At 39.2% G+C, this 12,852-nt stretch overlaps 1 protein-coding gene across 1 annotated transcript in view; it reads left to right on the top strand.

Annotated features, from left to right (window-relative positions):
• The window catches only part of klf7b (Kruppel like factor 7b), an 81,629-nt gene extending 69,362 nt beyond the window's left edge, over positions 1 to 12,267 (top strand). The window contains exon 4 of the mRNA XM_059342442.1: positions 2,307 to 12,267. Within this exon, the coding sequence (XP_059198425.1) occupies positions 2,307 to 2,358 (52 nt within the window). The 3' untranslated portion in view covers positions 2,359 to 12,267. The remainder of the gene's footprint in view (positions 1 to 2,306) is intronic.
• Positions 12,268 to 12,852: the final 585 nt, after the last annotated feature.

Raw genomic sequence — 12,852 nt, 5'->3', positions numbered from 1 at the left:
ACGCTAATTACTGAACTCCGAATGATGTTTCCTGCAGCGTGTGAAGACTGACGTTAGCACAATGAATCACACTGGAAGCATCTGAGAGACTGTAGGTTTTTCTGCAGCGTGAAAAACTTTCTATTGTGCTTCTGAGTGTTCAGCTCTGTCTACTTGTATCTGGATAGAACAACAGCCTGCCTAAACACACACACACACTCACACACAAACTCGTAGAATAGCCTTGACTAATTAATAATGAATAAGGCCTCTGGCAAATTGAATTTTTAATTTCTCATTTTATTCTCACCCACATTTTGTTTTGCCTCTCCTTTAGTCATATCATTTGTGATTCATTTTATTGTGGATGTTCGGCTTTAAAGTCCTCACAGTGGTGTAATAAAATTAAAATACTCGTGACATTGCGATTCTTATATTATACATCAGCAGCACCTGGTTTTATGTCTCCCTCACACCAGGTGCAGTCACTGCTGAGTTAAATGGCCCGGCATCAGAGAATCCTGCCAGCCTGTCTGCATTAGTGTGCATGTTCACGATGCATATCTAATTAGTTTCTACAATAGTATACTACTCAGAGCTTGAGGACTGACTGTGTTTGTGTGTAAAGCCGTGAGCTGTGTCTTATTCATGCTGAGATAATTCTCTTACCTTTAGCTGTTCCGGTATACAGTTAAATATGCCTTAAAAGAAACATCTGTGCAGCCAAAAAAGACTTCTTCTCAAAGACATATCTGTCAGACTTTGACATATTTTCACTTGTCAGATCATTCAGAGGACCTCAGAGGTAATTTTTGAGGGAATATGTCACAAATTTGTATTTTATTTTTCCTTGTCTCCCCTAGAACCAACTGTGGAGTCACAGTTAGCATAAGATGTTAACGCTAGCATGCTAATATCCTCACTTTATCGTGGTTGGTTGTCTGTCTTAGACTAGAAAGTCATAGCAAAGAGAGCACAGTTGGCGAGTTTAATATTTGTGAGACACTGCAGTTGTTGGTATCTTGACTCTTAATTTAAGTGCTAGCTGGTTAGCTTATGAGGCTAATAGCGATGATAGTAGACTAGCTGATAAAACCTAGCTACCTTCGCTAGTCTGTACCAGAAATATGAAACCGATTTCAGCCAAAGTCTAAACGTAAAAATAAAACAAAATGTGATAAACCTTTTTGAGATACACAGTCGCCCATTAAGTTGGAATAATTTTATTTTCAGACACAATCCTGTGAATTGTGGTTTCATTTTCACTGTGATATATTTGGAAGAGATATTCATTAAGTTTTGAGAAGATAAACACGTTATCCGTCAAGAGTGAATCACATTTTTATAATAATTTCATGGAAAGACTTTTAAAAAGATGTATTCCAATTTTATGGGCAACCGTGTATATCTGATTGAAAACCGTAGGCCTACAACAATACAGAGATTAATATTAATATTATTGATGTTCAAACTGAAAAGCTTTTGTTTTCACTCTGAATTATGGATTTATTGCATCTTTTTTATATTTACGTTTTACACAGTATACCAACTTTTTTCAATAGCTTGCTAGCTCAATGAATCAAACTTGGATGCTAAGACACAAATACTTGAAGTGATGCCAACGTATGACTCGTCCTCGTATTTTATATATATATATATATATATATATATATATACCGATATGACTGGATCAGAGACATTATGATTTCTGCTGCATTTAAAATATGATTTGGTTATTGAAAATGTGATTATTAATTTAAAATATACACAATATTTTTTCAACCATAACCCTTTATATTAAATTGTGCTCAAATGTTTTCTTACTTAGTCGTCTACTTTTTATTTCTGTTTTAAACATGAGGGAAATTAGTCGGAAGAACATCCTTGGTGGCAGAATTCCAATTCTGCATGAATATAAAGTTTCCCAACAAAATGCTGCATCAGTGTTTACTTCTGTTTGAACCAGAGCACACTGTGGACAGGTCCGGGGGACTGGGACTAACTGGTGTTTCCAGCAAACACACAGACCAAATATACAGTCCAGGGAGGAGGAAAGTGTAGAACATTGCATTGATCAGCAACACTTTCCATATATTAGGGTTTTATTTTTCAAATCTTCAGTAAAATCAGGGCCATTTTCTCTCTTATTCTTACTTTCATCTTCTGTTGTGTTGTTTTTCTTTGCTGCTACACTGATTTACTTTTTACTTTATAAAGTTTCATCTTAACATTTCATATCTCTCATTTCCTGTATTTTACACACGTTTCATGCATATTTAGTTTGTTAGATTATAATTTCTGACATGTTTTCACTGGTCTCCCTGCAGGTGTTTCTCTCGGTCGGACCACCTGGCCCTGCACATGAAGAGGCACATCTGAGGGCGAAACGAAAAAGGAGTGGGAGAGGGGAAGAAGCAGGAGGAGAAAAAAGGAGGAGGAGGAGAGATAGGAGGAGAGAGGGATGGGCAGTCAAGCTACCAACCGCCCGCCTTGTTCACCCCGTCCATAAACCAACCAGTCGCCTGCAGGGCGGCACATCCATCACAGAGAGTCCGTGAACATCAAACGGACCGGCCGCACTCTCACTGGAGACGGGGATTGGAGGAAAACGAGGAGTAGCTAGATTGTTGTTTTTCTTTAAAATTACACATTCGCACACTTGCAATAGTGGACACTCAACACAGCCGTCTTTGAATGCATCATCCCGGTGAACCCCGGCTGCTCTCATGTGGCTCTGGGGGCTTGGACACTGCCAAATCATCATATACTTAACTTCGCTTGATGAAACATTACTCTGCCTTGTTTTCTTTCTCTGTAGTCAGTGTGTTTAAATCATATGGTCACTTTAGGTGAGGAGATAGTTCAGTGGGGAATCTTTAAATATCCATATAGTCAGTTGTTAGTGCTTTACCGGCTTTTTGAAATCAAATACTCAACTTTTTTCTTTGTTTTTTAATGTTTCTCATAAACGGAACATAACAAACCATCATCTGCCGCAGTCAGCTTCAATAATCTATGTGAAGAAAACAACAACTAATCTGCAGGAGAGAGACTGTACGGATTGGCTTCTAGCATAGCTGACAATCGAACCCGGGGGCTTGGACGCTGGGTGTTTCGGTGCACCCATGGGACCTCGGTCAGCGGGTGCTGCTGCAGCTCTCAGGCTCTCCTCCAGTGGGTGTTTGCATCTCTCACCTTCACTGGGACGCCTGCCGCCTCCGCAGGCCATCTGACAGAAATGCGCAGCGACACTTTCTTCCCTTTTTTTCTACTTAGAGGACGATAATTCTTCTTATTGTTGTTATTACAAAGAATGACACTTTGTTCTTTTTCTCTCTTGGAGAAAAAATGTCTTAAAACTCACTGAATTGTTGTTTGAGGAAAAAAAAACTGAAAGATGACTTCAACAGAATGTGTGGGATGAGAAGGAGAGCGTTGTTGGTCTTTTAATCCCCATGTGCACCGGCTCTGCTTCTGCAGTCTGTGAGCAACCAGTGGATGAGCAGAAAAAACAGAATCATACCGACTCTCAGAGAAGGGATTTGTATTTTTTTTGGACTACAATAAAAGCAGAGAGCAGAGAGGTCTTCAGTTTTTTGTGCTGCTCTTTCTGCCCTGCGATTCACTCCAGCTGAAAAACAAAACCCTCGGATGACCCTTAGTGGTCTCACACTCTACCGGAGTCAGGCGGAGGACTCGCTAAAAAACGGCAACCTCTTTTTTTCTTCTTTCTTTGCTTTTTTTGTTGATTCTGAAAGTCATCCTGGAGCTCGTTCACAGACTCCGAGATCTCATCTCCCCGATGCAGCACTGCGGGGCATGAACAGAGGCTGAGGAGCTGCTTCATGGCTAATACATGTGGGACTTAAGACGCCAACCGACCTTTTGTGAGGTGGTGCCGAACAGACGCGGTCACGTCGGCCCCGGTCAAATTTGCCTGTTTCGTATCCATTGACTGCACTGACTTTTTTCCAATGTTATCTGTGCTTTTTTTCTACAGCGAAAAAAGGAACACAAAGAAAAAAAATCATAAAAAGACTTGAAAAAAATACGACACAAAAAAACAATTCTGTCTCGCTCTACACATTGTATACAGAACAAGCACACATACTCCGTCAACACACACACACACACACAGACTTACACTGCAGTTTCTTTGCTCACGGCTCCTCTCGAGATAAGACTAATAAGATTTAGGAAAATAATTATTAAACTAATGAACAGAGTTGGAAAACAAAACACTGCATGGCAGGCTTTATTGCAAACACACACACACACACACACAAACACACATACACACAAACACACAAACACACATACACACAAACACACATACACCAGCTCATATACACACACACGCACACTCTTCCTGGAATTATATGTTCTGCTCCCAGATCTTTTTTCACAGTAGGAATTTAGCAACTGTTGTTTAGTAGAAGAGTATCTTAGCTCTCGGCTGGAGGTAACAAACGATTCCAAATCTTTTGAAGTGAGAAATCAGCTTGTTCTCAGTTCCAACAATCACCCACATATCCCTCGCTACAGTTTGTGCCTCTCATTTAATCAGCGTTTTTACTTTAGAGACTCTGGATGCATTGTTAGTTACAATTGACTGTAGAAACCACGGTTTTCATCAAAAATAAAAACAATTGCAGCAGGTGTTTTAAAATATGTTAAAGAAATGTCAGTAATCCTCAAAGACCTTTCTGTCCTGCCTCTCATTCAATGTTAATGTCCTCAAGATGACTCTCAGAAGCATAAAAATCTGTTAAATCAGCTTTCCAATCATAAAACCCCCCTGAAAAACAGACATTTAACCTAGACATTGGGTTACATTACAGTATTTATAACTGATGTCACCATAACATATAGTTTGTTGTTGGAGGATTCAGTCTTATGATAACACCAGATGTTATGTTGGTGATATTTTATATTTTGCACAGAATTTAATTCAATTGAACAGAATTGTCCCAGTAGCTGTGTTTCCATTCACCTGTTTTAATGCACATTTCAAGCATCACGTTAGAAAAGATGTATGGAAGCAGCAAAATTTAAATAAATAAAAAATCTCCAATTTTATGCTTGCTTCAGGTGGTTTTGGATGGCCAAAAAAAGAGATAAAATGGACGTGGAAATGCTTTTATCAAAGAAGTTAGCAAGATAGCAAACATTTAACAAACATGACAGATCAGCTGTTTGCACTGTCTGCATCTTCCTTGATAATATATTAACCTATCTTTGAAACATGGCCAATACTAGCTGACATGAAAGAACATATAAAACTTGCCCAATTGAAACAAGTTCCTGTTCTTGTAGATGGGTTGGATGGCCAAAGCAACTTGCTTTCATTTACAACCTCTACAGTGTAGACTGTCACACCAGCTCTTGGTAAAACTACACTGTAGCCCAGTTTGTTCTCTTACACCCACTTGGTGGAAACACTTAAAAGCCTTTTTTTGTTTGCTTTTCTTTTTCTTTTTAGCAAAATTTTAAAAGATTGCTTAAAATTTGCTTCACACTTAAATGGAAACATGGATAGTGAGAGGAAATGTCTGAGCTGAATTTTACAATGGCACACTAATTGGCATAATAAAGAAGTAAGTAGATACATTTTCATGCAAAAGGCCTGTGGGGTGGCTTTGTGCTTGTGGCAAATTTGACCTGTTTCAAGTTCAAATATATTCCCTAAAAATATTATCCAGTTAACCCCTGGCCCATTTAATATAATCACATACAGAGCTGGGAGAACCTTTATCAGGTTCCCATTATTTGCTTTATAGAGGGCCCTGGAAACAGAGAAATGACCCCGAATAATGCAGTGCATTCAACGACCAGTACAGGAATGACATTTATGGACATGTCTTCAAAAAGTCTTCAAGATTGTCTTTTATTTGTGCGCTGAATGTAATCACCCAAGCTGAAATCTCTAATGTAAAAAAAAAGATGCATGAGAGGTGAAAACTGTGGCGAGCACATATCCACAACGCCTGCTTCCTTCGCCTAACGGTTGCAGATAAAAAAAAATCTAAACTCGCCAACATCAAACACTGACACCGCTGCTTCTTCTACCCACCACCACCTATATGCCCCATAGCTCATGCAAACAGTCTTGATACTCGCTGCTGCTGCTGACTGGTGCAGCTGGGTGAGGGTGCAGGGTTACTGGAGCTGGCGGGGGGATTTCACATCCCAGCATGCCCAGTCAACGTGCCAGTCGGCCTTGCCAGCCTTCATTAGCTGAAACAGTGAAAACATTCCCCTTCGAGGGGGTTTATGGTGCAGCTTCGAACAATCGATACCAAAAACCTCCAGCGTGGAACTGCCCTTTAGCCACGGGGCAGAGCGCCGCGGTCAAGAGAGATCAGCGGGAGACCGCCTCCATATGAGGCCTCTGTATCCAGCGGCAGCTTTCTCTACTAACTTTCTGCTAAATACAACGTAAAGCAAACAACCCACGTTGAGATGTATCCAGTGTTTCACTTTTGATTTCATTGCATTGTTCCGTTTCTGTTACAAAAGCTATATTGATGGTTGTTTTCTTCAGTTTGGATGATGCAAAGTCATGCCAAAAGGTTGAGACATGCAATGGGATGTGGAAGGAGCCCTCCAATACAGGAAGTACAATCATAGAGGGATGGGGATCGTAGCACTTTTGTGAGGCTTTTGATGGCATGAATGTGTATATGTGTGTATGTGTGTGAGTTTGTGTGTCCATTAGGCATTACTGTGAGGGAAGCAGTGATTCAGCAAAGTGGTTGATAACAGATTTTTAACTGCTGAACACGTGTGGCAGAAATGTTGGTTGTTACATTTGCTGTTTGAAAATGCTTTTTAATCTAAGCAAAGGCTGACAATGTATTTAATAGTTTTTTGTTCAGACCCTTCATACTTTCATTCATTCATACATTCAAACATACATAAAAGTCATGGAGCTTGAAGAGATGGAAACTTGCACTTTGTATTAAAGCGTGCTAAATGTGATTCCCCTTAGCCTGATTAGTTTAATTGACACTTAAGGCTCATTATTTTCTGCGTTTCTCCCCAAACATCTAAAAGTTTATCAGTATGTGTTCTGATTATTTAAAGACTGGTGAAAAAAAAATCAATAATATCTGGATGTTAATCTGATCTTAAAATGACCATTTGCAACACAAACACTTTAGTTTAATATTTTCTGACCTGCTAATACGACAAGAGGACCTACTTTAGGGAAAACCGAAGCTTCTTTTTCATGCATAGTAACCTCATTATTAACAGATATGTGCATATGAATGCAGAATCTTTACGCAAATCTTTACGATTATAGTCCCAGTAGTATTGACCAATCACATTTCATCAAGCTTTGGTTGCATGCAGGTAAACAGACTGTGAGGAGAGGCAAAGAGGCTGAATGCATTGGCCGAAATGCAATTTTGGAACCCATCATTTGTCACGATAATTAAGCTTTTTATCCACTTTTTTAAATACTTCTGCATTCCTATACAGATATTTTTGGTGAAAATCAATAAACAGCTAAAATAATGAGCCTTAAGTACACTCTAAAAGGAATTTGTCAGTTTCAGCACTTATTTTGCCAATTTTGTCCCAAACTACGTCAACACACCAAGTTCTTGAAGAGTTTCTAAACTTTCAAAATTGTTGCAGCATGCAGCAAATACAACTCATAATTCTCCTCTTTAATTTAAAACACTCTTGACATGCTACAGATCTCAAAGTCACTTCAGATTCACATTTGGTTTCTGTGGTGTTGAAGCAGGTTTTCTGTCACAGTGTTGCTCTGGGTCTCCTGTCGTCTCTCAGGCTCCTCCAGGCCAGCTAGCAGCCGTCCCACAGCTCTGATTAGCATTAGCACTCCCGGGTCCTCTTCTCTTGTTGCAATTCAGCTAATGAGATGGCTCTGGGTCACAGGGAAACTGAGTGGTCTGGAGTAAAAAAAAATACAAACAACAGGGACCTTGAGCCGGACCGTTTCCAGCGCTCCGTACCCAGTGGGCAGACTTGATGTGGAACAAACAGAAGATCCTGTTAGTATTGAGAAATGCCAGGAGATAGTGAGATATTTGTCAAAGAGACTAAACTGTGATGAAAAAAACTAAATACGATTTAAAAAATCATCACCCACATGAATATCCGAATCATTAAATCAGCCCTTGCATTTTATCTCATGGATTAAAGATAAAATAAATTACCATTTATCTGCAAAGTCCCCACAGATATTTAATCCACTCTGTGTCCCCAGACCCTCCCTCTTCCTTCACAGTTAAAGTGCCATTCTTGTCTCCCTCCATCCCTCCCTCCATCCTCACCCCATCTCTCCCTCTCTGTCCACAGCAGTTGTCCATGCACTATCAGCTGCAGGAATGCTGAATGCACATTTTACACATTTTGCCCAAAGATTTGCATATTTGCAAGTTAACTGCTGTGAATGTAGTAGATGTAGAGGAAAGAGCCGAGAGGCAGAGACGCAGAAAAAAGGAGTGTGGAAGAAGAGGGATTGTTTTTCTTACATGATCGTCCCATTAAATCTTAATTACCGGTATGCTCCGACTCTTCACACGTCATAACATTCTCAGTCTCTTGTCTACTGTCAGCTGGAGCCGAATTCATCGTTCACAAATGTAAAATAATGTTCTCATGGTCTTATAGTCAGGAGTGGAGAAGCTTTAGTTTGTGAGCTTCTTGGCCCACTGCAAATAGTAATGTTCAGTATCATTTTTCAAAAACCACAGGTGGTCTGGAGCCTTTGGAAATGTTAAACTGTTGACTATGGAAACCAATACAACACCAACTTTTTAACAAGTTTACCATTTCCATACATCAGATGGTTAAAGTTCAATAGAAATCCAGAGGAGAAGTCCTACCTTCTGGGGTTTACTGAAGGCGCTTTCACACTGGCAGATTAGTCCGAATATGGGAACAGTTTGCCTTTTTCTTACTGAAACTCAGGTGCAACCACATCCACCTGAATGAGGGGATCTGAAATATAAGCAAGACAAACTGTAGTACGGTTCAACATGTTACTCTGAAATCATTAAGTACCAATGCTTGGTCGTGTCCCTCAGCATCAGATATACTCTAAGTATCCCTTTAGGGTCAGTTTTGAACATACAGTATCAGGACAGTGTATGTGTTTGTTTCTGCTCAATAAATGCATAGTAGCTTTTCAAATGAAACTTCCTAAATTAGGTTTAGGCACCAAAACTACTTGGTTAAGGTGAGGAAAGAAGAACGGTGTTGGGATTAAAATAAGTTCTTCCCTATGCAGTTACTGGACACAGTTACGTAGGTGACATAGAACATGATGTAGAACATGATCCATCTATGTACTGAAGTTCATTTTTTAGGTTAAATCAAAATAACATTGACTTTTAGTTTCATACAGCATTAAATTAAACAGAAGTCTCCAGGGTCAAAGTCCTGGTTTGTTAGACCTCCATCTCTCCGAACCATCTACACACAACTGCTGAATCTGTACATTGTGTTCTGGGAGTTTAATATTGTTGTGGATGGGTTAACTTTGGAGTTAATGCAGATGTGGTGTGTCTCATAAAAACACTAGATTCCTTGTGCACCCATATCTGATTCAGAGGGGCATTCGACAAATATTTGGGAGTGAAAATCTTTGCATGTTTTGTGTGGAAAAAAACAGTTTGTACTCCATGGGGAAACAATTGTGTACGTCATGACAAAATGATTGCCATTCTTGCCATATTCAGACTGGAACCAACAAAGTGTGAAAACAGCCGTTAGACGCCATCTTTGACCACAGCCAGTTGTTTGGACACAGTCCTTTGAGGGACCAGGCTTCAGTTTCCACAGTTTTCTACCATATCACCCTGAAGAAGGATTGTCACTTCTGGCAGCTTTGTAAATAGCGTGAGATCTTACAGTACACACAGACCGTTCTGTGTGAAATGAACTACGTACGTGGTGACGGCACCGTCTCAGACATTTCAGCGTTTCTATAGATCTGCTTTAGTTCACGCAAACATTGCACTACATGATCATACTTAGCTATCGCACTCTCCATGTGCACGCACTGCTAGCTTAGTCTGTTGGAGCACTCTGTCAGATATCCACTTAACATTTGTTCCACGTCCAGGATGCACTTTGCCACCAAGAACCACTCGCAATAGATCAGAGTGACATATCGACTCAAACCTCCAGTGAAATGCCTTTTTCATCTCCGTTATTCTGGGTGAGAAAGTTGAACTTTCAGTCATGGTGTGACTTGGTTGAACTTTCTTGGTATCAGTGGCATCCCGGAGTGACTCTGTCTGTCTGTAACTACTGTGTTTGTCCATGCTTGATGTGTCAGTATATAAGAGATTCAGAGATCTTTACCCCTCTCCTTGTGTCTTTATATTTCACCTCACCCACACCAAACCCTCTCCACCAAAACCACAAGCAGTCAGAGCCCTCTGGGGCCCAAACACGCTCATAGTCTTCAGATATCCAGCTGCACTGGGAAGTATTTCTCAAGAGCTATGCAGCCTTGGAGCTCCGAGCAGTTCTTTGGTGAGACTGCAATAACTTCTCTCCACCTTACCAGCTAAATGTCTGGTCAGTTGGTACAGTTTCAGTTCACTTGGCCCATCCTTGTAGGTGCTTGACTATCTGTCAGTTTATCTGCTTCGTTACACTCTCATGCCTGATGCATTCTTGTAGAGGACTTAGAGCTTAAAAACTACTTTTTGTTAGTTTTTAGGAACCTCCAAGTATGTGCAAAAAGGATCGGTATCACAATTATTTTCTCTGTCTCCATTACGTAGCTCAGTAAAGTATTGTATCTAAGGAATTTGGCACTTTTTTGCTGTTTAACTTGTTTTAATTCCTGTACAAACACAGAAGCAATACTAAAACCCTCCCAGGATCAAAGATTTTATGCCTTTTTTCAATTTGTACAATCCTCACCAAGTCTGGAATATTTGGATTTGTGTAGCTGACTATCCATTGGCCTGCCCTAGATTTTTTTTCTGGAGTGAAACAAGAAAAAATGAAAAAATGGAACTCAGAGACCACAGACCACCACCAAAGCCAAAAACCTTATCTCACAAAGTTTAATGATTTAATGATTTGTGTGTCCACCCCGTGATTTGTATCTGTTCCGAAATGTATTGGGTTCTTTATTGGCCCACGCTACACCCTTCCACCAAGTTTCAAGAAAATCGGGCTACGAGTTTTTTCCACACTGATAACAAACAATCCAATCTCAAAAACAACTTTCTTGGCGGACTTGATAATCTCCTTCAGTACTGTTATGACTCATGACGGTGTAGAAGAAACTCAATAATCCCTCATATTGCTGATCAACAATGTTTTGGTCCTCAGACCTTTATAAGTGTAACTGTGTCAGGATTATTTAGTTTCTTTCTATATTATAAGGATACTTTTGCTCATCGTTCCTGTTGATTACAACAACATGTTCCTGCTTGTGAGTTTTTCAGAAATCTTGGACGTGTCGGAGAAGACAAAAGATGTAAATGTTTCCCTCAGGTTCAAGTGCCAAACAAAAGTGGTTAAACTTGAGGTTTTAGAAACGTGCATGTTGTTTATTTTGACGGCACAATCAGACATTGTTAAGTTAATTATTAAATCTCTGCAATGCATCTGGTGAGCAAAATAATATTGCAGCCAACAGGAACGACAGTCGGAATAAGATCCATATTAAAAAAGTCACTACGAATATATTTTGGAGACACAGAAATGATTCTGGTGCCAATCCTAAAACCACTTCTTGTAGGAAAAAAGTGACGAATCCAGCGTTGTCACTGAGTGAAAGCTGCACCTTTATATCATCACAGTGAACTCAAACCATAACTGTTAAGGGATCACAACTCTGTATTTCCTGGGATGAGTCGACATGTAGAGAAAAGAGAAGACAGCAGGTGTGTTTTTACCATCACAACATCCTTCTCACCCATCCTGCAGGGGCTCTGTTACTCTGATACCTTTCATTTCAACTTTTGATCCATAAACCTTCACTCCACACTCGCCTTCCTCTCCTCTGTTACCGTCACCTCTGTTGACTTTTTTATTTTATTTTTTATTTTGAGTTCTCTTGTTTTACTTACAATTTTTTGCTGTACAAAATGTTTAAAATATTATTTGTATTATATGATGTTAGTATGGTAATGTTCTTTATTAAGGAAGAAGAAAATTTATTTTTGTTACTGGTCTGTTTCATAATTCTTTTCTAAATTGGTATTGTAAGATATCTATGCAAGAACTGTTAAGTGGAGCATTTTTATTTAAGAATGTAATATGTGTAATAAATGGTAGAATCTGCTCGTGGCTCTCTTGTGTTTTGTTCTTTTAGAGTTTATTAAGGAACTATTCTTAATCCTTAACATGCTTTAAAAATGCAAGATGGTCACCTTTTGGTGATATTTACCATGTTGAATGACAAAATATGGTGCCAGAAATGTTTTAATCCCTCTGCATGTAAATATTTGATAATCACTCAATGAGCTTCACCTGGAGACATACCTGAATGTGACACAGGATCCTTCATTTGTTGCTCCACAGTAAAGTGAGCTAACTTTAGCTGTCTTTGGCTCTGTAACAGAAGTGTTTGCTCTACAGGTGGTATTGTCGTGGTTAATTTACTCATTCATCGTAATTAGTTATTCACCTTTGTTACTTATTCATCTTCATGCATTAGATAAGTACCTTTTAAATACATATTTTCTATATTCAAAAAGATCTTAAATTAATGCATAAAGATGAATAATTAAGTAGGTGAATGTAAATTAAAGTAAAAGTAAATTAACCACAACCTAAACATGCAGATTTTTTAGTCACATAACGTGTATCCAGAGAGTTATGGATTATTATAATCATTCTTAATATATCCACAGACCTCATTGAGAC

The sequence above is a fragment of the Centropristis striata genome, chromosome 10 (assembly GCF_030273125.1).
Source record: "Centropristis striata isolate RG_2023a ecotype Rhode Island chromosome 10, C.striata_1.0, whole genome shotgun sequence".
NCBI classification, from domain to species: Eukaryota; Metazoa; Chordata; class Actinopteri; order Perciformes; family Serranidae; genus Centropristis; species Centropristis striata.
This window is presented reverse-complemented; position numbering and strand designations above follow the sequence as displayed.